Source organism: Schistocerca cancellata, chromosome 11, assembly GCF_023864275.1.
Source record: "Schistocerca cancellata isolate TAMUIC-IGC-003103 chromosome 11, iqSchCanc2.1, whole genome shotgun sequence".
Lineage (NCBI taxonomy): Eukaryota > Metazoa > Arthropoda > Insecta > Orthoptera > Acrididae > Schistocerca > Schistocerca cancellata.
In genome coordinates, this window is record NC_064636.1 from 86,131,493 (window position 1) to 86,158,788 (window position 27,296).

At 40.6% G+C, this 27,296-nt stretch overlaps 1 protein-coding gene across 1 annotated transcript in view; it reads left to right on the top strand.

The window, feature by feature from the left end:
• Nucleotides 1–27,270, top strand: part of LOC126108650 (insulin-like growth factor 2 mRNA-binding protein 1) — an 824,356-nt gene extending 797,086 nt beyond the window's left edge. The window contains 3 exon segments of the mRNA XM_049913959.1: nucleotides 5,122–5,313; nucleotides 8,607–8,867; nucleotides 18,942–27,270. Of these exon segments, the coding sequence (XP_049769916.1) occupies nucleotides 5,122–5,313; nucleotides 8,607–8,867; nucleotides 18,942–19,142 (654 nt within the window). The 3' untranslated portion in view covers nucleotides 19,143–27,270.
• Nucleotides 27,271–27,296: the final 26 nt, after the last annotated feature.

Sequence of the window (27,296 nt, forward strand, 5' to 3'; positions counted from 1 at the left end):
CGTGGCTACACTCCATACACATACTTTTCAAGAAAGACTTCCTGACACTTAAATCTACACTCGTAGTTAACACATTTCTCTTCTTCAGAAATGCTTTCCTCACCATCACCAGTCTACATTTTACATCCTCCCTACTTTGACCGTCATCAGATATTTTGCTCCCAGAATAGCAAAACTCATATACTACTTTGTCTCATTCCCTAATCTAATTCCCTCAGCATTACCTGATTTAATTAGACTACATTCCATTATCGTCATCCTGCTTTTTGAGATGTTCATCTTATATCCTCCTTCAAGACACTGTCCATTCCGTTCAACTGCTCTTCCAGATCCTTTACCGTCTCTGATACAATTACCATGTTTGACGACAAACCTCAAAGTTTCTATTTCGTCTCAATGGGTTTTAATTCCTACTCCAAATTTTTGTTTGGTTTTCTTTAGTGCTTGCTCAGTATACAGATTGAATAACATCGGGGTAGGCTACAACCCTTTCTCTCACTCCACAATCAATGCTTCTCGTTTGTGCTCCTCGACTTTTACAACTGCCAGTAGGTTTCTGTACAAATTGTGAATAGCCTTTTACTCCCTGTATTTTACACCTACCTTCATCAGAATTTGAAAGGGAGTATTCCAGTCAACATTGTCTAAAGCATTTCTCTAAGTCTACAAATGCTAGAAACATAGGTTTTCCTTTGCTTTAATCTATCCTCTAAGATAAGTCGTAGGGTCAGTATTGCCTCGCATGTTCCAAAATTTGTGCAGAATCCAAACTGATCTTCCCCGAGGTTGGCTTCTATCAGTTTTTCCATTTGCCTGTATAGAATTTTAGTATTTTGCAACCATATGGTAGTTCGATAATTTTCACCTGTTAACACCTGTTTTGTTTGGAAATGGGATTATTATATTCTTCTTGAAGTCAGTGTCTGTCTGATTTTCCTTTAGGCAGTAGCTATCTTACCTTGAGTGATATATGATTCTACAGCTTTACATTTGTCCTCTAGCCATCTCTGCGTAGCAATTTTGCACATTGTTGATATCATTTTTGAGGTGTTCGTATTCCTTTTTGCCTACTTCATTACCATAGTTATATATTTTCTCCTTTCATCAGTTAAACTCAATCTCACTTCCATTACCCAAGGATTCCTACTAGCTCTTGTCTTTTTACCTACTTGATCGTCTGCTGCCTTAACTATTTCATGTCCCAAGCCTACCCATCCTTCTTCTATTGTATTTCTTTCCCCTGTTATTGTCAATTGTACCCAATTGCTCTCTCTGAAACTCTCTACAACCTATGTTTCTTTCGGTTTGTCCAGATCCCACCTTCTTCAATCCCCACTGTTTTGCAGTTTCTTCAGTTTTAGTCTACAGTTCGTAACCAATAGATTGTGGTCAGCATCCACATCTGCCCCTGGAAAAGTCTTAAAATTTAAAACTTGGTTCCCAAATCTATGTCTTACCATTATGTAATCTATCTAAAACCTTCCAGTATCTCCAGGCATCTTCCATGTATGCAACCTTCTTTCATGATCCTTGAACCAGGTGTTAGCTATGATTAATTTGTGTTCTGTGCAAAATTCTACCGGGCGGCTTCCTCTTTCGTTCGTTAATCTCAGTCCATATTCACTTGCTACCTTTTCTTCTCTTCCTTTTCGTACTATCAATTTCCAGTCCCCCATGACTATTAAATTTTCAGCTCCCTAAACTGTCTGAATAATTTCTTTTATCGCATCATACATTTCCTCAAATTCATCATCTGCTGAACTGGGGGCGTATAAACTTGTACTACTGTGGTAGGCTTGCGTTTTTTGTCTGTCTTGGCTACAATAATGCACCCACTATGCTGTATGTAGTAGCTTATCCACATTCCTATTTTTTTTATTCATTGCCAAACCTATTCCTGTATTACCTATACACCACCTTGTTGCCACTTGCATCAGTTTATCCATTTTACAAGTTGTCAAGCTTTGTGGCTATGTATGATATTACTTTAACAATTTTGTTTCGGAAGTATGAAAAACTGTACCAAAGGATTTAATATTTGGGAATAATGCTGCAAAGGCAACTAAAAATGTAGTGCATTGTGATAAGTGTGTTTATTTTAATTTGTGTACAAAACACAAATGGAACTTCTGAGTCTAGTTGTGATATATTCATGATATCTGATCAGGTTATTTACATATTACTTTACTAATGTCAATTTATAAGTAGTAGTCAAATGAGAGAGACAAATGTAAAACAGGAAGTTACTGTTTATTATATCAAAAGCAATCACTTTAACTGTAAAACATTTATTGCACTGTGGAACAGAACTGTCAGTGCTTTTACGGAAAAATATTTCGGGTTGCCTACAGACTGATGACATTACCCAGGTATGCACCTCTTCGTCCGAAACAAATCGGTGGCCACGAATGGCTTTCTTCAGGGCTCCAAGAATCAGGAGTGTATAGAGGATGTGCAAGTGCTCGCTGACAAAGCTTTTGCAGTGTAGTCGAAACAACCTCTGCGACATGTGAGCCTGCTAATGGTTCCGAGACAACTGCAAACATTTTTCTGCTTAGGTGTGGACCGTCTTCTCTCTCACTGGGATAAATTTATTAACAGTTATGGCAGTTACTTTTGAAACAATAAACAGTTTACTTACTTTAATTCCATTTGTCTCTCTCATTTGACAGCTTCCTCCAGATTGCAGGATGTCGGATTTGGTTCCTGGGTGGATGTTTGTGTTGCCCTAATCATTTTATTTCCTCTCGGTTTCATCTGTGCACAAATTGCCGATTTGGCATCAAACAGAAAATCTTGCACTAAGTGGCGGAACACCCCATATAGAGTCTTCTGACCGGTAATACCCTATGATAATTTCATTTAAGTTAGTGTAATACTGTATTTACTAAGTATAAAATGGCCCTGAGTATAAGACAAACCCCCTTTTTCTAAAGAAGCTCCTTCAGAAATATTTATTTCCTGACATATTCTGACAAATCAAAATTAGATGTTTTTACTGACTAAAGGATCTGCCTAAATGTTACCATAACACCAATTCTAAACTTACGCCATTTATTGGTGTCTGTTTTTGATAATACAATGAGAAATAAAATAAACAAAAAGAAATTTTTTTACATTTTTATCTTCACTGCCAGCTTTGTTTTGCCTGTCATCTGTAGTACATTTTTTAATCATTACCCTAATCCCAACAGGGGAGCTGTGAAACTTAACTTCGTTAAAAATATTTGGTTGTTTCTTGAGAGTATGTTGATATTTTTTAGTTTTATTTGTTTTTTAAATTTTTGGTTGTGGTGGGGACTGTGGTTTTCACTCCTACACTGATATGAGAATGTTAAAAATGTCTTCTGTTACAACATATCGTCTGCTTGCCTCTCTCATTGGCTGTGTAGAACCAGCAGCTGGCACACCCTCAACTTTTGCAACGTACTTCACAGTGAGTGTCGACAACATTACTGCATGAAACATGGAAAAAAAAAAAAAAAAAATGCCACTGGCTGTGGTCTAGACTTTTAACATCTTGAGCAGAAACGTATGCTATTGTTGAGTATCTGGCCAGTTTTAAAGTTGATACAATTCTGAATACAAATGGATTCTGGCAAACAGCAGTTGAAATGTGGTAGATTTTCATAGAAGCCAAAGTACCCAGTATAGATTCCCACGGGTGGCAGCCAGACGAAATTTGCTGCCCACTCACCATTCGCATCCCCACACTTGTAGTTCTCAGCTAAGTTTGTGTCATTGCCCACCTTCCGTAGTGTCGTGCTTAAGCAACAGTCAAACATAGATGTCCATATCTTGTAGGGTGCAGGACATATGTAACAATAATAACAAATATATAAATAAAGGACCGCAATCACAATTGAGTCCAATTCTCGATTTTTCGCTCACCCTGTGATTTAGTGCTGTCTGTTGGTATTATCTTCACATCGTGTCTTTCCGCTGTTATTTATTCTTGCAGTAACAATTGGAGTCACTTTGATGAATTTGTTTCCTTTGTTAGTTAATTCTAGATTAATTATCTTTCTCATTTCGCTTGAATGTTACCACCTGATTCTAAAGCTCATTAAATGCTGGTAATGTTTACCCCCAATATACTAATATGTGAACAGCTACCAAATTTTCACCTGTGATGTAGATACTAACTTGGGTTCCGAATGGTGTAATGGGTTTTGAAGGACAAGATTTTCAACTTTGAGTGTTACCTTTACTTACAAAGCAACATAAATGTATATGGTACCCATACCTGTATGAGAACTTTAAATAGCAAACCTATTCAGACAACAAATGTTTGAGAGTTGGTTTTTTTCTGTTCCACCAGATTGTTAATGTTTTAAGAAGAGCATTAGATTGTTGTAGTGCCTAGTTCATAGTTTCTCACATACCCACCCATTGCACTAGTGCTGTTAGTCAAATGTCACATGACTGATAGTAGATAGATACTTTGAGTGATTCTCTGTATTGGGAAATTTCAAGCCTATTCAAATGAAAGTATCGTTTGCTGATCTCTACCTTTCGGAACTCTTCAAAATAAATTTGTGTGAAATGTCAATAGCCAGTTTTATATGTAAATGTAAGATGACGCCTGTATTAATCTATTAAACACTGTGAAAACATTTATCTCGGCAGTAATAGTTAAATCTACGAATATAAGATGACCCCGTATTTTTCAAATGACTAATTTGGAAAAAACCATGGTCTTACAGTCGCGTAAATACAGTATGTATTTATATCTTCATTAGCTCATCATTAGCATGCCTGCTGCATTTTTTGATGCTGCTGGTGCCCTGTAAAAAATGACAGTTTGTTGAGCTATCCCACTTTGCAAGTTGGTCATCTAAAATTTATTGCTAGGTATAATAACCATGACAATATGACCCAGATGATTCACCACCGATTAAGACAACCATTGTGAAAGCATTTACAATTTTATTTGAAAACCAATCTTTGTGTGGAATAGATATAATGAACCTATATATCAATGTATTATACACTTTCATTGGGTGTGTGTGTGTGTGTGTGTGTGTGTGTGTGTGTGTGTGTGTGTGTGTGTGTGTCAATGGCTGGTGCTTATTATTTTGTGCAGAAGTTAGTTGACATGTTTTTTTTACTGCTCCGCAGGAAACAACTTACCTTTACATCCCAAATAATGCTGTTGGTGCCATCATTGGAACGAAAGGTACACACATCCGCAACATCATCCGCTTTTCTGGTGCCTCTGTGAAGATAGCCCCACTCGAACATGACAAACCGGTTGACCAGCTGACGGAACGCAGGGTAACGATCATCGGTTCGCCGGAGTCTCAGTGGAAGGTTAGTAAGCTTGCAAAGCATTTTGTTATAGCAGTGTAAGTTTATAGATTATCATTGTGCTTTATTGCTTGTGGGGGGAAAAGTTACTCTGGCTGCATTTCCCATCTATCAGTTTTTTGTGTGTAAGAGCTTTTGCTAAAGCTTATTGTTAAGTTGTTGTTAAAAGTTACGGAAGTTCTTTGCCGCCAATTTGACAATATTTTGACAAACTAGCTTGAGATTACATGTTGTCTCCAAGAAGAAATTTTGGAAGGTTATAGGTCCATTCCCACACAATCTAAGAGATCACTTTTTTGGTAAACCTGGTAATCTTTTGGGGACAAAGTGGGGTGGTGCACACTGTTCTTGCATTCAGGAGGATGATGGTCGATATCCCCATCTGGTCTTCAAATTTCAGATTTTACATGATTTCTCTAAATTGCTCCATGAAAATGCCAGGTTGTTTCCTGTGCAAGGGGTGTGGCCAGTTTCCTTCTCCATTCCCAAAACAATCTGAGCTTGTGCTCTGTCTGTAACAGTTGCACTGATGATAGGGATGTAACTGTAATCTTCTTTCCTCCTTCTGTTCTACTGCAGTCTTCACACATCTATGTTCTAATTATCTCATTATGTAACCAAATCACTTAATCGTTGCAGCTTCCATCTTAGACACATCTGAATCTACGAATAAGTTGCATAGTTATTTTCCTGTTACATATCCTGAGGGTTTCCTTGGCATGCTGTGAGTCAAGGTTTCACATGCGTATTTTAGAAATGATTATGTGACTTTCATAGATACATATTTTGGTTTTCTTAGATCATTTTCTTGTCTTTAAAATATTTGACGGTGCAAAATGTATCTTTTTTACATTCTGAATTCTAATTTTAGTTTTACTTCTGTGGTATTTGCTCTGTTGGATATCTTTTATATTTCTCATGTTGTACAGAGAATTGGGAAAATTTTAAATAATCAGGAAAAAATGAAGGTTGAAAGTCATAAGTTAAATGTTGTCAATTTTGCCACATGTTTTGAGCAACTCGTAACTGAGTTTTGTGTAGTATGGCACCGTATCATGTGGGATGCTGACTATTTCCACTTCAGTGTATCGAACTGAGCTAGGGTTCTAGCTCCCGTGTGATAAATGATATCTCTTCAGATGATCCCGTACAAAGGAGTCACATGTTGAAAGGTCTATAGATTAAGACTGCCGACAGATATTAGCCTTCCTCAAAATTGTGCAGTCTGCAGACAAATTCTTTAGAGTAATAGATTTCCTGCAAGTTTTGATGTTTAGTAGACAAGGTACTGGCCTAAGTAAAGCTGTAAGGACATGTCTTTAGTAGTGCTCAGATAGCTGTCAGAGCACTTGTGCGCGAAAAGCAGAGGTCTCGAATTTGAATCTCAGCCCAGCGCACAGTTTTAATATACCAGAAAGTTTCATATTGATGTGCACTTTGCTGGAAACCAAAAAATTCATTCTGGGAACAGTTTACTTTTCTGTAGGCTGTCTTGACCACGTGTGAGGTGGCTCCGTCCTGTTGAGAAGTACATCAAGCCACAGAGTTAGAAATGTCTGACCAGTCAACGTAACGATCAGATTTCAGCACGGGAAGTCTCTATAAATCTTAAGATTGAGGGCCCTTTACTGCACGACGCAGTGGTTGCAGCGTTAAAATAACTTCGGTTCTGTGTAATAGATGCTGTTGCAGTTGACCGGATGTACTCGAGCCCATTTATGGTCATTTCTATAATGGCCTAAATGAAAATGGACTTTGTCTGACATCAGATGATTGCACCTGCAAGACAGATTCCAGGCCAATCAGAGCTGGGCTACCATCAAGAACTTACTGTAAATGTGCTGTTGTCTGTGACATTTCTACAGTGTCCTTTTGTCCGAGTAGCACTCTAGGGAAACAACTGCTACTTGAGACACCTATCAGTACCAGTGCACGGTGCCGTATTTTATGGCGATCTGTGGCCTGCACAGTGTCACTGCAGACATAGCTGCCATTTGGCTGCGAGACGAGTCAGCCAAGAGAGCGAGCCATCGCAGACAGCTGCCGAGGCATTGCCAGTGTCGTCCACCACGGGTCGAGACTTTCTCGTACTGCTTCGCCACACACGCTTCCGGCCCTACCTGTAAATGCTTCCCTCACACTTCCTGAAAGGTAGAAATTGACAGGAGCATCAGATGGGGCATCCAGAAGCAGCACTTCCCGAGTGCTGCTTCTGTTAAGTTGACAGTGTTCCTATCGAAACTGATTTCGGTACTGTATTTAGTGTATTAATTCATCGGCGTCAGACTTCCTGGCTATTTAAAATGTCGAGATTCAGAACTATCCGGCATTATACGGGGCAATCAAAATGTTTTTTTTGAGCTTGTTGCTGCAGCATATATGCAATGTAGTGAGACTGATACAGGCATGTAAGTAGACTGGCAATTGGCATAGCATTCGTGTGCGGTAAATGTGAACTGTGTTGACGTTATTACCAAAAGCTTTCAAATGGGTCTGGCGTGCTGGTATTCTTTTCTCGGCTGCCAAATGGCAAACACCGGTAGACATCTTTCGGAGAATGGAGAGTGTTCAGGGCAGTACCTCTATTGAAAACCGATGTAGTAAAACGGTGCGTCAAGTTCCGTGACGGTCGCGATTCGACACGAGACGACGGCCGATCTGGGAGGCTGGCCTCGTCTTTGGCTGTTCACGTAAAGCACCTGATGCTCCTTGAACACACTGTTGCAGGCAACAAAAGCTGGTGTGACAAAGGGTGCTGCTCTCTTCGTAATAACGCAAGTCCCTATATTGCAAATGTTGTAATGCAGAAATTACACCGACAGAAGTGGGAGGGCCGTGAGTTCCTGGCGTGTAGTCCCGATCTCACCCAGTGTATGTAAAATTCAGTTTTAATTTAGCATTTACGAATATTTCAATAATCGGTAACAACAATTATTGCAAATATAATCAGTTGCACAAACTGAAAATATGCGTAGCAAATTGTGAATGAACATAACTTGAGTGCAAACACAATTTTCACACACGTTTGTCTATCATTCCGTATGTAAATGTGGTGTAAATAATATTATATAATAATATAGCTTCCTGTACAAGTTTTATTGGATCGATTTACTTATCGACATAGTGGATTGTTTTCCGCAGTCGATAAGAGTGTGTAACATTTATCGTTCGCACATTTGTAACACTGCAAATTGCCGGACTTAACTCTGTCGATTTATCTCTCGGGGTTACCGGACAGAATTTTAGTCCCGAGTCTGTCCGGACGTCTGACCACTTTTCCCACTCATGTCCCTCAGGCGCAGTACCTCATCTTCGAGAAGATGCGCGAGGAGGGCTTCGTGGCGGGCACGGACGACGTGCGGCTGACGGTGGAACTGCTGGTGCCGGCGGGTCACGTGGGGCGCATCATCGGCAAGGGCGGGCAGAACGTGCGTGAGCTGCAGCGCGTCACCGGCTCAGTGGTGAAGCTGCCGGAGCAGCAGGGCGGCGGCGGCGCGCCACCCGGCCCGGACGACGAGATCTCCGTCCACATCATCGGGCCCTTCTTCTCGGTCCAGGTACTGGCCGTTCTGAATTTGGCCTCGGTACATTTTGAGGGAGAAAATGTCATTGTGGGCTGTAACGTATTTAACGTGTGTGCTATTAGCTAATTTTCACTGTCATTTTCGAGAAATTGTCATGTGCCTCAACCGTCGTGTAACATTTGACTAAATAGCCAGTATGTGCAGTGTAAATACGATCTGTTAATGAACCAGATTACGTCTTATTGGTACAAGTACAGAAAGCTGTACCCATTTCTTCACTCACTGCAAGCTTACCTGTCGACTTCCCCTCGTAGGCATTACGAAGTTTTAAGCTGTGTGTACAATTGCCAGATGTTCTTTCTGAAAAAATCATCGCTCTGTTATGGCAGAATTATGTGAATAAATTTTGAGCACAGTATAAGATTCGTCGTTGCCTGTTGCTGTCTCACTATCTCCTCACTGCTGTGCTCTTGTGGCAGAAATATGTAGTGTGGCTGCAACAGTACAAAATTTTGTGTGTTTTGCTATACGAGTGTTTTGTGACACGTCAATGTAGCTACTGTGAATTTATGAAATCACTTCAGTCATTTGTAATATTCTCTCAGCTATCATCCTTCTTTCTTCATCTGAAATCACCCTTTCTCATAAGAGTGGACGATTGTCAATGCTCCAACTCATTGACGCCTTCTAGGTGGCTACCCACCATATCTGATGTATCCTTCTCCTGCGTTCTTGGACAGGACGGTGCAAATTTTTTCCTAAAAGACCTTTCCGTGGTTGACTTCTGAAGGTAGTTAAGCCAATAGAATGAAGAAGTACTGGGCTGACGAAAATACTTTGTATAAAGTTGGCTAGAGTGGTCCAATGAAGGCCATACAATGTAAATAATAATAATAATAATAATAATAATAATAATAATAATCTCATATTGGCATGTGGTAATGTAGTTTCCACTACACCTCACCGATTGCACATTGCAGTGAATGAAATGTAGGTAAGATGTCGAACTTTTATTTAGAATTGAGAGCAGAAGGATATCTTATTCCATTTATAGCGTATTGTGCGGTTGTAACAATTGTAGCTCATAAACGAGGTTCTTTTGCAAATGATAGCACACAGTGAGTACACATATTGTATCATAAACACTCAAAACTTTTCGTTCACGAGTCGACAGCTCGGTATGTGTACAGACATTCGTAACACACGGGGAAATACAAGCAGTGCATGTATGTGTGTCCACAGCACCTGAGGGATTGTTTATGTACACCCACAGCAGTGAAAGAGTTAACAACATACTGTTACGTCTGGTGTACAAATAGAATACAGAATGTGAAAATACCTTTTAGCACACACTTAGCAATACTAACGCACTTTCAGTAACATGTAGTACCGAGGGTGCCTTCGTGACCACTGCAGAAAAAAATTTAAAAAAACGCTAATTACATTAGCCATTGTTAATTTTTTTTACTCACAGCATACGTTTCAGAGAGATGGACTTGAAGTAGGGTCCTAAACCAGAACCTGTTGAATACGATATCATTGTAAAAGGTCACATCTACTAACAAGACAAAAAAATTTGGGTTAAGTTTAACTGAAAAATTTCACACTTAAGGAATTTGATAGAAACTTCATTAAAAATAAACATTTTTCAAAATTTTAAGATATAAAGTGCATGACTAGATTGCAATATTTTTGAAATGTGTGCATAAAATAACCCTCTCCACCAGTATTGTGGGGTTTCTCTGATGTGAGGTATTGGGAGCTTGCATACTGAGGAGCCGATTAAGTAAACGTACTGTGTGGTGACTACCTTGTCTGGCTGCAACCAACTAGCTAGGCATATAGGGCACTGACCTTGTCAGACAGACAGGTGTTGCAAATGTAACACACAAAGGTACACACCATTTGTTCTAATTGCGTAGTTCCGTCTTGGTACATTGCAGTAGTTGGGGGTTCGGTAGTAGCAAGTACACCTAGAACTCGCAGCACCAGGTTAGTGATCAAGGACAACAAACTAACTTGGCGGCAGCAGCTAGAGGACTCATTGTCGCACGGTAACAAATTTCTCAGTAAAGTGGTAGAAAAAAATGTTCGTGTATACTGCTGTGCTTTTGCGGCAAGTCGTAACACTGAAAAACGAATCCACTTACCCTGTGGTTTGTCGTCATTACAGAGTCTGTATAGGGAGAGGGTGGGCAGTCATCGGGTGGCCACCGAGATTTTTCCAGACTGTGTGTAAGGTGTACAAATTTGAAATAGTGAGTATAACGAGACACTGATCTGATAAGCGGCACCAAAGTAGTACTTAGTGTTGTTTGGTATGTAGCTAAAGCGAACACCATTCTTGTGTGGCTACACATTTAATGCGAAGTATACTGAACAGTGACATGTGAAGTAGTGTATGTGTCAGACATACACCAATTTTTACAGCTTTCTCGACATTCTGCACGTATAGTTTGATTTGTTTTATTTAAACAATTTTAGTTTTTCCTGTAGGGATATTCATCGTAGAAGTTAGTTTGATCAAATCTCTGAATATAGTTTTTGTCTCCACATAATGTTCACTGGTTTCCAAAATTATAGCAGCAAACTCCTATTTTCATCCTGTGTCTAATTCATGATATAATCGTACAAACTGTCAGATTTTGTCAAGATTGTGTTCTGCACAGATGATGTCATTTTGATCAATGGACAACCGTGCCAGCAGTGATGTCAGGTTGCCTATCGTTTGCAGAGCAGTAAGACATCCACAATCGTGATGTATACAGTCTCAGACAGTGCAGTATGGCACAGAGAAGACGCCTACCGGGCTCTCTGCTATGGAGGGCCATGGGAAGAATTGAAGCAGGAGTCACAAACTGGTGTGACCCGATGGCTTAATGTGAATCCTTCTGTTTCTCGGGTGAGGTGAAAGTTTATAGAGACTGAAACTGTATCCCGGAGACCAGGACAGGGCCCGCCGTATGTGACATCTGGAAGAGTGGATCATTATTTGGCTGTAAGGGTAAGAAGGTACTGCCTTACTGCAACCTGCATCTGACCTTGAAGCATCCCCTGGACACGTTGTCTCGAGGCAAATGTTGTACCTTCAGCAGAGTGGCCTTCATTGTTGAGGATCTGCTGTCTGTTTACCTCTGGAATCTTCACAGAGGGGAATGTCTAGAGCGGAGCTGTCAATATGCTACACGGATGATCGAACATTGGGCCAGTGTTCTTTTCACAGAAGAGTCCCAGTTTGATCTGGAGAGGGATTCTCAATGCATTTGCATCTGGAGAGCACGTGGAACACGATTTTGGTTCCCAAACGTCGTGGAAAGAGACTGATATTGAGGAGGATTCCTAATGGTGTGGACAGGGATTATGTTGACCACTCACACCTCTTCGTGAAATTGTACAGGTGAATCGGCAAGCTTGCACTGCTGTCGTGTACCGCGAAGAAATCTTGGGACCTCGTGCGCGGTTGTAACCGGTGCTGTGGGCCCAGACTTTGTGTCGATGACATATAATGCTGGAAGAAAGCGCGCTATTGCCTCAATACGAGATTGGTGACATCATTCACAGCAGGTCCTGTTGTTAGGCCTGTATTAGTACCAAAGGCAGTCACATCCTATATTGAGCACATTAACCAGTTGTCAGAATGTTTGTGCAAATTCGTTTGTTGGGGGAAAAGCTATCATCATCATTCATGTTGCAGTTGATTATGTTATGTATTCTTTACATTGTTTGTACTTCACTATCACGTGTTTACACTGTTTTGTGGCAAAATGAATGAAGCCTTACAAAATTCCCATTTGTTGCTTTAATTTTGAACATCAATGTATTTTGTATAACTCATTGTGCTCAAAAATCTTTACATTGGAGAAATACTGAAAACATATTTCTGCACTGATAGTTAGGAGAGCTAAAACATAATCAGAAAAACAATTTCACTGTTGCTGATATTTGAAAATGAAACATCTATATTTTCTAGTTTCAGGGTAGTAGTAATGTGTAACAGTGAACTACGAAAAGTGAACTGATGGAAGACGGAACCAGAGCCCTGTTGACAGTTAGACGCTATACCAATTAGCCACCAAAGCACATACTAAAAATTCATCATTAGAAACTTAAGAGACCCAGTGTGTTGGCTCTGAATGAATAAGTTCAGTAATGTTTGTAGATCAGCTGCTACAATCACTATATGACAGCTGTTCAGTGGAAAAAAGTGGCTTTCCTATTCATTCTCATGCTAGTGATGCAAATTGTGTACTGTAGCACCCATTGACTCAGAATAATAGTAGGTAAAATACTATGTAATTCATTAAACATTACTGATGGCATTTCACAGCACAAAATGCTTACATCGCACACAAGGGAATAATTTCAGTTTCCACAAACTGTCTTTACAATTTGAATATTCTTCGTAAGCTTTGGCTCCCCACAGTTAGTGACTTCATTGCAAACAGTTGTGAAGCCACTTCAGTTACAGTTTTTCATTCTATAGTGGAGCAGTGTGGAATTACTGTATATTGTCCCTAAAAATTACATAATCCATATTAGTAACATTCATTAAATCCCCTGTTAGTCAAAATTTAGTATACAAAAATTGTTGTGAAAATCTAATGTGACACTCCACATATTAAACTTCTAAAATAATTCTTTTATTGACGTTACGTTACATAAAATGAATCAACAAGACTTCCAGAAGTGAACAGAGACGGCTGTATTTCTATCTGGAAATAGTGCCATAGAATAGGTAGTGGGGGCATTAAAATTGGCCTAAAACAACACTGCAAGACATCACGGGCTGTCAGCCGGTTGGCATCAATACAACTGTTGACCATTCTCTGCTGCCAAGTATGACAACTGTCCACCGTCCAGACAGCGATGTAACAACCACGCACACATGACCATGCCCTCAGTTATGTAACATTCTGTTACTTAGATATTTGAATCACTCAGGTTAGGAATGCCCGTCAAAACTTACTAGTGGCAGTTTCTAATGTTACTGCTGGAATTTCACTGTGTCAATAAATTTCATTGTTTGTGATAATGGTGTGGTTCAGAAAAATCATTTATTCAGTAATAAATGCATAGGTTGTTTGTCCTAACCCTAACATGCTGAAATAAAAATATTAATTAGGCTTCACAAGATTGTTACGCAGAACTCTAACGGAAAGCTTTGACCTAATCTTAACAAATTGTGGAAAGTGCCAAGTACCGAACGTTACTTGCTGGTACTAACAATAAAAACTCTCATCTTACTGTGTTTTAGAGTTCTATAAAGTGTCTCAAATTGGAGCCTGTTCATATTGGAATCAGTATCTCATAGTGTATAACACGACAATGTGATTGAGGTGTGTTCTTCTACGCCTTGATAATTCGTATGCCTTGTTAAATATTATTTAGGCCCTATTCTTTTGGAGTGGAATGTATCAGTCGTCATTATTGCATTATACAGGGTGTTAAAAATCATCCAATATTTCTGGGGATGATAATACTCATCAAAACGAGATAGAAATGTCTTAGGACCCTACAAAGCATGCACTATGACATATGCCGTATGAACGCATGTCCATAGGAAGTGCTCTTGTGATGTCATCCATGTCACTGCATTGCTTGTCCTACTGCAGATGTCTCCCTGATAATTAATGTTAATTTCAACCCCTGGCATGGAATATTGCGAGGTAGGAAGGCATCACGAACATGTGGTTGCAGATACCGAACGCCTTTGGTGCATTGGAGCTCAATGTCTTACCGAGGCTTAGCGTGCTGGGATCCTGTTGTGCAATATTGATGTAAACATTAGTCTGCTCTGTGGCCTTCAGTGCATTGTTCTGTTTATGTTGTGCGATTGTACTATAGTATAGTTACATATGTTCGTTCTCATAGATTTCTACTAACTCCGGCTGTGTACCGTGATGTTCGGCCTACTTACAGCTCACGTTTAAAGTGCATGTTTTTGCGATTTTTGTGGTACATTACAACATGTTTTCTCTCTTGCTGATACTCTGAGATGACTTAGTAATGGTGGCCTTTTATTCCACTAGGGAAATGGCAGACACGGTTTACGGCTGCGGTTTAACAGATGGAGTTTGAGAGCTCGTAACCTGTACACTGAATGATATCCAGCATGCAAAATACCATCTGTTAAGCTAATCAGCTGATTGTTCCAGCATCTTGGGGAAACAGGTTCCATAGCACCCAACAAAGTAGACAGTGGGAGGCCTTGTTCAGTTTGCATGCCTGAAATGGAGGAGTGTGTTCTAGGTGCAGTGGGCAACAATCTTGAAACCAGTGTGCGACAATATCCAGCATGCAAAATACCGTCTGTTAAGCTAATCAGCTGAAGGTTTTCGTCATCTTCTGATCTGGGAAGTACTTCGTGAGCAGTTATTATATCTGTACTGTGTTCAGTATGTCCAGGCCTTTAGGACACAAGACCGCCCTGCCAGGGTGCAGTTTTGCCAATGGTTCTTGTGTCACTGTGGTGCAGATACACAATTTGCCTCCAAGATTTTATTTACTGATGAGGCAGAATTAACACAAGGTGGCATTATAAATTTCCGTAATAGCATGTGTGGGCCAATGACAATCCCCAAACAGTTCACGAAACGAGGCATCAGGATCAGTTCTCAATCAGTGTACGGATAGGCATTCTTGGTGACAGATTACTAGGGCCATGTCTGCTACCACAGAGATCAACAAGGGCTCATTATCAGCACTTCTGAAGAATGCACTGCCTATCTTGCTGGAGGATGTGGCATGTCGAGACAGACTACAGATGTGGTTCATGCGTGATGGCACACCATTACATTTTCTCTGCATTGTACTTCGGCACCTGATGAGGAAATTTGAAAACTGGTGGATTGGCCACGGAGGTCCCATACCTCGGCCTGCTTGTTCCCCGGACCTTAATCCACTAGACTTCTGATTAGGACGCGTGAAGCAGTTGGTCAGTGCCACTCCAATAAATGGTATGCAGACACTACACAATTGTGTCTTCTGTGCATCTCGGCACATTCAGAACAGACCAGGGCAATTTCAAAGAGCGTGAGAGACCTTACGCCAATGGGAAGAAGCATACATTGAGAGAAATAGACATGTTGAGCACTTCACGTGAACAAGTGGTCCTATTTCAGACTGTGTGCTTTGTTGGACCCATGGTTATAAGACACTGTTTTCTTGTTTTGATGCACACAATCATCCCCTGAAATATTGAATAATTTTTTCTTTAACAGCCTGTATATGAAGTTATAATTTAAAATTAAAATAACTTCCAAATTATTGCATATTAAGAAGAAACTGATATCTATGACCAGGAAACTTAGCTCTTTAACTCGATACAGGGAAATGTTCCGACAAAAGTTTCTTAGTGGGGTTGTTTTTAGTGAGTGTAGTACTCTGAAGAAGAAGGAAAAAAGTTCTGTAAAATAAAAATTTCATAACGAAGCGAACTAAATTGTAGGAATCGGCAGAACCTCTGAATAACTGTCTGAATGATACAAGTTGGGAAAACATTATGTGAAGTAATACTAGCAATGGAAAGTCCAGGTTCAAATGTTGATAGTATTATGAAAAGGATAGATTGCTTTCATTGTGAAGACAGGCACAACGAAAAGACTGTTAGATATTGAGCTTCCAGACGAAGCCTTCTTCAGAAAACACGCATTCACACAAGCGAGCACACCTCGTGCACACGACTGCTAGCTCCGACCAGTGAGCGTGTACGTCTGAGGTGTGCACGTTCGTGTAATGCACGTTTGTTCTTTCTTTCCCGAAGAAGCCGTTTGCCGAAAGCTCAGTGTGCGACACGTCTTTCAGTTGTGCGTGTCTGAAACTTACCGTGTCGTCTTTATGGTGAGTATCAGTCTGTCCTTTGCCTAATACTGTTGTGAAGTAATTACGGTATTTACTGTGCAGTTGCAGTCCAAAAGTAGATACAGAAATGGAAAGAATGGCATTAATATAATCCGTGAAAAATAAGACAGCAAACTGATTCAGTCTTGTTTCAAGGTCTGTGCTTTCGCTCGCAAATTAATCTGTCATGTTGTCTTTTAGTTTTAGTGATAGTTAACTCAGACGATAGGCTTTATTTTGTCCAGTCTGCGGTAATTCTGCTGCACTTGAAAGTTTACACTGGAACTGTATGTTAGAATTCTGAATGATTTAGTTGTGTGGTGTTAATTTGAGTAAAAGTTGCTGGACAGATTGAAAATAATAGAATTTAGTTTAGGAACTGCACACAGGTCACTTATTTTTATGAAACTCATAAAAAGTACTGTAGTGTGTTGCCTAATGAACTTCCTAACCTGTACTAAAGATCTGGAACACTGCCTAAGCTGCACATAGTGGAATAGAAGAGGAGCTGATGTTTCAGTTACCTGCACCAGAGCACTGACAGTTGTGTAAACCCCCGCTAGAGGGCTCACGTCGACATATAGCCAGTTTGTGACAGTAAGGTAGCTACCGTGCACTAAACGTTTTGCCGCATTCCATTCTCGAGTTCAGAAGTAGTGAGACGCCAACTTTAATGCGGACGCCATTCTGTTTATAACTCTGTTTCTCACATCTACATCTACGTGATTACTCTGCCGTTCACAATAAAGTGCCTGACAGAGGGTTCAGTGAACCATCTTCGAGCTCTCTCTCTACTGTTCAACTATCGAATGGCACATGGGAAAAATGAGCATGTTAAGTTTTTCTGTGCGAGCCCTGATGTCTCTTATTTTATTGTGATACACATTTCTCCCTATGTAGGTGGGTGCCGACAGAATGTTTTTGCAATCGGAGGAGAAAAGTGGTCATCGTAATTTCGTGAAGATCCAGTCGCAACGAAAAATGCCTTTGTTTTAATGGTTGCCACTCCAATTTGTGTATCGTGTCTGTGGCACTTTTTCTCCTACTTCGCGATAAAATGAAACAAGCTGCCTTTCTTTGTACTTCATTGATGTCATCTGTTGGTCCCATCCGATGTGGATCCCACACCGCACGGCGATACTCCAAAATTGAGAGAGTGGGGTACCCATTTGAAATCAGGCTCGCGTTTTCTTTCAACTGTTCAGCACCTATTTGCTCAACATACCAAAGACTCGAAAGATTTCATTTTTTGACAGCACAGGGCTTTGCCCAATCAGCACCTCAACATCTGTGCATTTTTGAAGAGAAGCTAGGCCCTTACATCCCAGCTGCCGAGATCTTGCAAAATCGCACCATCTGACTTTTTCTCGTGAAGTTGGCCTGCTTCCACAGACACCGCTGGCCGACCTGCAGAACTGCACGACTGGTGGTATCGATTATACGGGACAAGTTTGGCTACCTTATATTTATTTGTTGTTCAGGGATCAAGTTCAACATTTGTAACCAGTGTTCATAAACTATAAAATTGTTACCACCGTACGCTGGTTTTTCGTGTACAAGTTGTATTTCGTGGAATAATTATCAATTAAAGTGGTCCCATATTTCTGAGCAGCTGGGTGTGTTGCAGACTCGTCAATTCCTGCGCTGTTAGGCACGAAAGTTCTTGTGTGAGACTACAAGGCTTCGGGATCGATAGAAATTCAACATAAAAACAGTATGTGCAGCTTAGTGGGTAAATACATAAGAAGGGAATAAGTCATTTATTTTGCTCTGTGAACTTCGTGGCAATGGACGTTGCCACTGTCTTTAGTCAGTACGAAAAAGTGTATAATTATTTTTATATCGAGGTTGTTTAATAGCTGTGGTATTCACATTACTGTTTCTCGCAGTTTCCCCATCTTCGGTTGTCATGATTAATATACAAATAGATGCATCACAATACGTGAAATTGAATTATACATACATCGAACATTGAGAAACTTTTTCTCACACTGCTTAATGACTTCAGGTATATTTCGTATTTTATATCATATTGTGATGTTATAGCTCGAATTTACGTATCCCAATTGAATTGTTTAAGGATTCTTCGTCACATTTGGAGGTGTGAGTACTGTAGTAATGCGGTGATATTGGTGTAAATTTTTATATAAACATTTATAAGGTCACAGTTTTCATTTGACAAGATGACAAGTCATTAAAAATTAAAGAACAAAAGGTGTGTAGCAGTGCTACCCTCCTCCACACCACTAACGTGCACCTTTTTTTCAGTCGGCTCAGCGCCGCATCCGGGCGATGGTGATGCAGGCCCAACCACTGGTACCCGGCGGCAAGCCCCGAGGCGGCGGCATGCCCCCGAGGGGCGGGGGTCCGGGTGGGCAGCGCCGCGACGGGCCGCCACCCCCGCCACAGCAGCAGCAACAACAGCAGCAGCCTCCCCCGCAGCAGCAGCAACAACAGCAGCAGCAGTAGTGGCGGCCCCGGCCTCGGGGGCCACGTGGGCGGGGGGTCGGGCTGTCGCCAGGGGGGGTCGGCCGGCGGCGGGGATACAACGTATATACCTCAGCGACGGGATGTACGCGGACGCGCCGACAGGCAGCGTGTGACTGTGTACGTGTGTTGTGATATACCAAAGAAAGACGAGACGACGACGACTGTGGAGAGGGAGAGGACGTGCGAGGGGTACGGACTTTGAGTCGCCACGGGGGCGTGGCGGCGACCCGAGTTCCTGAAACTGAATTAGTGATTTAAGGAGTGTGACGTCAGCACCTGTTAACATTACAGTGGGAGTGCGGGTGGTGCCGTCCGCAGGAGAGTGCGTTCTGTCTGTCCGTTTCCCATCCGGTCCGACCCGGGTGTCCACTCCGCCGTCTGCCAATTTACCTCGCGTCGAGTGGGCGGTGTGGCCGTCTGATGCAGTTTTCTTTTACTCCTTTTTGTGGCAGGGTTCTCCCTGCCAGACCGAATCGTGATGTTTCGGCTCGGTTGCACTCCGGGCCCGGTTGCCCTTCCGTGTCGGCGGACGCGTGCTACGTTCACTGTTAAATATTTGTATTTCGTGGCGCCACCGGTCTCGGACGGCTACCTGACCCGGAGTGCAGACTTAGTTAGGTAATGTTGCTTACCTGTTACCTGTTGTTCTTCGAGGTAAATGGAGAGTGGAAACGGGAAGGATGGGACTTGGGGCTCAAAGGTAATATACAGTGGCGTGCCACCTCTCGAACCATCCTCTACGGCTTTACCAATTTATCCCAGTCACAAAATCGTGCTTTGCCAACCGCTCCTGTTGTGTTCGGGATGTGTGTTTCTGTGTCCCGTGACAGTCTGGAATTGATGTACAGACCTATTTCTTCATCTGGAGGTGAAGCTTCGCCAGGGTTTAGTTGCCTTTGGTCCGTCGATCTTCCTTTTCAATATTTGGAAAATAAATTAGGAAGATTTAAAATTCCACTGTCTGCCTTACTTTGTATATGGTACCGTGTTATATTTCCATTGTGGCATTAGAGGGAAACGAGAGTTTTTCTCACTACGTTGGAGCCTCGGACATTTTTTGCTCTGTGGCATTTTGTACCTCTGGGACCGAGGACTGTCAGACGCGGAGGAAAAGTATACCTCAGAGTCATTCCGGTCGCGGCAAATGTAATCTGTCGGTCCCGACGAGACTTTAAATCTTTTAGTTTCCTTAGATTCTTTTTTACATATTCAACTTTTTATACGAACAGGACTTTAAAAAAAAAAGGGGTGGCTTTGTGCGCACACACTTTTGACCCACTATTGGCGACACGCACGTTTCTCCTTCCGAATGTGAGGCGTGTTGTGGGGGAGGAGAAATGCTTTCGACGGACGGAGACGTGGATAATGACAGGTGTAGAGAGAATTAAATGAGGAAGGTCAGACTTCAAAGTGGAGGTGGGAATGTGACCTGCGTCACCTTTCATTAGTACAAAAATGAAAAAGTAATGACATTTTAGACAGAATAATGGTCACAATTTGTGATAATATATTGTGATCTTAATTTCTTTTTCATTTATAAAAAAACTGAAAGTTATTTAAAACAAAGTCTTTATTTTTGATACATTGTTGGATAAAAATTTTGTTAGATTTTTTAATATAATAATTATTAAATAAAAAAATTGCCGGCATTGTCCGAATTTTTTGGACTGTGTGCGGAAGGGAAAATGGAGAGTGAATGGAAAAGCAAAAGCTGTTTATTAGCAAATGACTCGTCTTTACTAAATCATTTGTGCAGCGTAGCAGTGTCAAATTAGTGCTCTGTCGTTAATACTTCATTTGTCTCGTATTCACTACTGCCTCAACAGTTCACGAAAGACAAAACTGGCTTCTGGCATCCGACTAATACTTTCCCGGGAAAATTCGATCCCTCCCCTAATTAGATATGGCAGTGGACTTTCACGCAGTGAAATACAAACCTTCTCCAGTTGCAGAAAAGTGACGGTATTACAAAATTCGCGAAGGAAAATGTCTGCGACGAACGCGAGTTGACAGTTCCACTTTTCACTATTGTCGCGATGGCAGAGATAAATGGACTTCGGTTTCCTTTGTGGAGCAGCACTCAAAATTTGTAACTGGTAGCAAAAAAGTTGCACCTCTCCAGCTACCCATATAGCATTTCAAATTACGCCAGTCTCCAGTTTGTACAAAAGTTAAGAGCCTCCACAGTTGGAAGTGACAGCCAATTAGAACAAAGAAAAAGCAGTTATTGACCGATGATGCTTCATGAACAGTGTAAGAAGCTGGGGAGTTTGTTTTCTTTTTCACTGAGCATCAGCATGTCTGTAAGTTGACCCAGATTAGGACTACTGAAAATATTTTGCAATAGCATTTTGCATGGGCATATGTTTTAATGCAGGTGGGCACTATTTACAATGTTTGAAATGAAACTACATCAACAAAACAGTACCCTTGCACTCTTTGCAAAATAGTAACACAAGATGGAACAAGTATATGTATACACATTTGTGCATAAATACATTCACACACACAAACACAAGCAGAAATATATTTGAGGAAAAAAGAAAAAATAAACAAAAAAAGATGAAATGATAGCCAGCCCCCCCGAAGAAAAATGTAAAAGTTAAAGGGAATGCTAACTTCATAGGCGACAATGCGATATGAAACAGTAAAAGACTGGGAATTAAGTTTTTCATATTTGCCCTGCCACAGTTAAGAGAATAAAAACCATTAACTCAAATAATTATAGTGTTGTTCTTTGTTTTTCTTGATCCGTTGCAAGTTTTTTTGAGATGAGAACTTTATAATCGATTGCCGATGTGTAAACTGCAGTGGTTAAGTAAAATAGTAGTAATTATTAATATAGATAAATAGTTAAAAGTGAATTTCACAGGAGGGGAGAAAAGGGAGATAGAAGCTTTTTCTTTGTTTGCAGGATATTAATACAGTGGGGAAGAATGTACCTTAGTTTAAAAGAAAAACCATTTATACCTTATCCATTTATATACCCATGGCTCATTACAGAACCAAACAATATTGTTAGGGTATGAAAGAGAACCATTTTCTGCCTACATTTCAGATAGCTTTTCGGTTACTTCCACCAACTGTTTTTCTTTTATTTGTTAACACGAGACAGGTTTTTCCCGACATCTGACATTTCAGTTCCTGTCCTCTTTGTTTTGCCCCTGGTGGAAAATGTTTAACAAAGACCATGTGCCACCTGTTAGAGTGGCGACGGGTTCAGTGGTTTATACCTCAATTTATATTCCGTAGCTGTTAAAGGAAAAGCAAAAGAACTTTTAAGCAGTTATCACTTTAATGGTTATAAAATAATACAATAGTTAAATGCTCCGAAACAAGCATCCCGTTTGTCTGCCGCAGACGCAGATGTAAAGTGGTTTTGGGGGCAGCACCTCGTACGTAGAATCGGACGGTCAGATTTGTGTACAATAATCGACAGATTATTTTTTCTGTATACTTATATAATGAGGATGAATATAATATATATCTATATACACACACATACACATAATATATATATTAAGATTATATATTTAGCTTATAACTGTTGTTGAATATATGTAGCAGAACAATATTTTGTTTGTTGACGGTTTTCTTGTGTAATGACCACTCAGGTGAGCTTTTCCGTTGGAAAATGCCTCTCAGTACCTCATGCGAGATGTTCTCGGTGCCTGCCAGTAGCTACGCTTTTCTGACCGTCCGCAGCTCGGTGCGAGCAGAAGAGAAACCACTTTGTGTGCGAGCCTTTTCATTTGTAGGTCTTACTTCGAGCGGCGTTTTCAGTTTCGCTAAAGTATTACTTGTTTTACATTGACAATGACGGAGACGTCTCGGAAAGCTTTCACGCTTTTGATGGTGACAAACGGGGCGCTTTAAAAAATATATATATATACTTTTTGTTGTTTTGTCAGTGGGGTATTTGCATAGGTAATAAGTACAGATTTAAATAAGAATATTTTTGCCTCCACAGCAGGCAGATTCTGCTGGAATAATTTTGTAATCAATAGCTGGAGTAAAGAATACCATAGACGAAAAATGTTCCCGAACAGAATTTGCTGTGGCACACTTTGTATTTTTGTGTAGATTTCAGTGAACTTATTTCAGTTATCCACTCTATTCTGAAAATATTTCGAGACAGTGTACCTTACTAGTTAGTGTGTAGGGTGCGACTATTGACACTACCTCGAGCTGTACATTCGGTACAAATTGATTTGATGACTTGATAGTAAAAGTGAAACAAAGCAGTATCCAGTTTTTCAAACAGAAATGTAAGTAATTATGTAACTAAAAGCAATTCTGGTTCAGTTGCTGCTTTGTCGAATTTGACCATGTTTTGGTTGACAAGAGCCTTTCTCGAGGTACAGTTAATTAGTGTTTTTGTTTCCAAATATTCTGTAACTGGTTCGTTACATATGTGTTAATTGTAATTGTAAAGCAAAGTCCCCATAAGAAGCATGCAGTTTTGACTTTGTTGAAATGAATTCTTTACCTTTTGAAAATGTAATGTCAAAACTGCTTGCTTGCACTCAACTAAACAATGTACCCCGCACGTTTTTTTATGATTGATTTTATTCCTTAAGATATAAAAGAGTTAATAGAGAAATGTGTTTTGTTGTTTGCTGTAAAGGAAAATTTTCATATGCTCCTCTTTCTGATGTAACTTAAGGTCAAAAATTTGGCAGTGGCATAACGAACTGGCTTTTGACACGGGCATTGTTGGAAGGAAAATAATATATTTATAGCTCCAGATGCAAATGTAATACTCTAGTAGTTGCTATGCTTGTTAGTGATTGTGCTGGTCTGTCATTCCACTGCCAGGGCAATTATGGCAACAATTAATTTTCGGAAACAAAAATTCATCTGCTTTAGTTTTTGTTATTTAGAATTTTTCGCACCCACCAGTGTATTTTTCATTCTTTTTCAAGCGGTTTTGGAGGTGCCATACTGAAATATGTTAAGAATTGGAAAGGATGTACGAAAAGAAATATTGTAAGGTGCTGTTCGTACAAACTAACTCAGGAATGTAAATCAGGTTCTTTTTAGAACTAAGCTCTCCTCTATTACCTCATTTAGAATTTTTTTTAAACTTTGGAATTTATTTGGTACGAATAAAGGATGTTGATCCTCTGTACTAAATTTTTCTTATGTTGTTGGCATTTTTAAATGTATCGATGTAATTTTGTTTCTGAAATCTTGTCTGTTTAATGTTGCTTCCAGAACTACAAATCAAAATGAGCAAGTTTTATGAGCGCAATAGAAAATTTTCCAAAATTATACGATATTAGTGTGTTTGGGAATGTAGTGTTTGGTGAATCAAATTTGTAATTGTAGACTCGGAGAAAAACAAATGCTTTCACATTGGTAACGCAAACAACAAAAGTTTAAAAGCTGTATTCATAATGTACCATACTCAGAATACTGTTTGTATGCTTGTATTTACTGCTATTATCCATAGAATGAGCCGTTTCTTTTTCTCAATTCTGTTAGTATTCTATGTAGATCAGGGATTTGATATGCAGGTAATTACAGTTCAGAATTAAGGCATTTCAGTTGTACCGATAAACTTAAAATGTATTTCTTCAGTAAATTTTTCCCTGTGTCGAGTTTCCCAAATTATCGTGAAGCCTCCGTAGAGTATTGTGTGCAGCGATTGCACACATGCAGTTACGCGCTGTTAATGTGTTACATAATCTTACCATTACGATCGCATTTGTGAGGTGAGGATGTGTGCAGTTACACATTTAAAGTGCTCGGGGCTCCCGTTCGCCCTCTCACACCCCCCAGCTGGCTAGATTGTAAAATTCGGTGTTGCCAGTTGTGTGTGTCGAGCACTCCCTTCAGAGTACTCACAATTCTTGTACCCTAACAGTAACGATTATCGATTCCTGTGATAAAAATTCTCACAATGTAAGCTCCGTATTAACAGTGCAACTGTGTGCTTCATTTCCCCCCCCCCCCCCCTTTTTTTCCCCTATATTCAGGATCACAAAAAGTAAAGTCTTGGAGGGTGCAAATACTGGTTTGAACCCATTTCATCAATACTGTACAAGATGAAATGCACGTGTCACTGAGCTCACCTTTTTGGCTGAGAAAAAAAAAATTTCACTCTTATCTCGTGAATTCTGCACGTGGGTTTACTGTCTGTCATCGAAACCGAGGAGCTGCCCGAAAGTGTGCCAGTATTTTTCTCGAAGCCCGGCTTCCTATTGCAGTTTCCCTTCCCGCCCCCTCTGCCTCACCCGAGTGGCGCATTTACTGTAAATATTTTTTGAGGTGTTGACGCTGCCACTAGGGCGAGTTCAGAATTCGCCGTGTCTCTTACCACCGTTGCGGTCTCTTGTTTCTCGTTGATTATTCCGCACCGGCCATTTGGTAAGGGGGGGGAATCTGCCATTGCTCTTCGGGTCGAGCGGACCCGCGCCGGAAAGCGAGTTGTGCCTTTTTGGAAGCCCCATTCGATGTGATACTTGCGAGCTGACTCCGGCCACATTCCCGGCTGACCGGGGCGCGGGAGCTCGCTGACTGTGATAGTCGTCGGTCTGTGAGATGCTTTCTGGCTGTGGGGTCTGAGAGCTGAAACGTGTATCTTCTGGCACTTTATGGGCAGCTGATATTCTAATACGTTTGTGTACAGTTTCTCTCCGACGTGAGGTCCGCTTCGTGCCTGACGTCCGGCACGACAGTTCCGCCGAGGACACGTGCTCGGACTGTACGGCAGACGACAAAAGGCTTTGGGCACAGTTGATTTAAGGTGTGGAACTGTAAGCTCCACGGAAATTTGGGCACAGTTTGCGTGCCACATTTTCCAGATTTCGCACTCCGTATGCACTTTGATTTTCTTTAGTTTGCACGAGCTGCAGTTTGTGGAAGGTTGCCTGTCTACCTCATTACACTTCAGGGAGTCTGCGAGCTGCTGCCGTGCCCCAGTTTGCGGGCTTATCTGCTCAGAAATTGCTCGAATGTTTGTCTGCTTTACCAGACAGCCAGTTTGTAAAGAAACAGTTATCTCAGGGTTTGGGTCCGATATTTGAAAATAATTGTGTGCGGATATGCTTAGAATCCTTTCTCTGTTCAGTTTGTTTCAGCTTACTTGGAACCTTGTTCCTCAATTCTGTATACCGAGAAACCATTGCTGCACAATTTTGATTTGGTGTACTGGTTGGGTGCTGTCTCGACCTGTCGTAGGTAAAAAGGTGTGTCGTGATCTGAGTGTGTGAGAGGAATGACGGTGGGATTTAAGTATGAATTTTGTAAAATTTTGTGTAATGGCTGTTAGACCCTGCAAGTATGTTGTAAGAGGCTGTAAGAACTTGGCTGTGATGTCATTTTTATCAACTTTTCCTTAAAGTGGTTGTTAGCTGAACGAGTAAAGAACAAAGTTTGAAACCTGACTGCGCACGTGTGGGGCAGGACTCGCATGTGCCTCAGTTATTTTTAATTATATTTGTGTAGCGAGTACACTGGCAGCAAGAGTGTAGCGACCTGGAAAATTGTATTCAAAATTTGAGTGAAAATTAATTGGAAATCTGTCGAGGCCCACATCTTGAGATATATCTACATTGTTTCTGTACTGCTGCTCAAATGCAAATCTGGAAATGTTTTATCTGTGTCTAAATATCATGTTGTTCCCTCCAAGCTTTCTTACCTGGATGTCTCCGTACACATAAGTTTTATGTTTGACAGTAAATTGTGTAGACGTGCTCCTGGGTTTCTTTACCGATCTTATAATACTTCAGTGTAAAGTGTCGTAACATCCAATTAAACAATCAGGTTCAACAAGAAATGTACCATAGCCTTCGTAGACTATCCATATTCGTCTGGAAGCTCTCTCGTACAGGCAACTCGCGGCTGTCGCCCCGTGTGAATTTTCACAGTGTTGGAAGTCTCTTGCCTGCCTGCTACATTTTTATAACAAAAGGTGCTGTACACTTTTGTCTGGAATGATTGTTTGATTGAGAGTTTGTAAAAGGAATTTTAAAAAAGTAAAATATCTTAAAATCAGTTTGAATAGATATTGTATTAAAATTGTAAACAAGTGGTCCATTGAACACGCCTGCATTTTTTCCTTTTTCTACCATAAAGAGAAATATTAAATTATTCTAGTTAACTTGCAAATGTTTTGATTGTTCACAA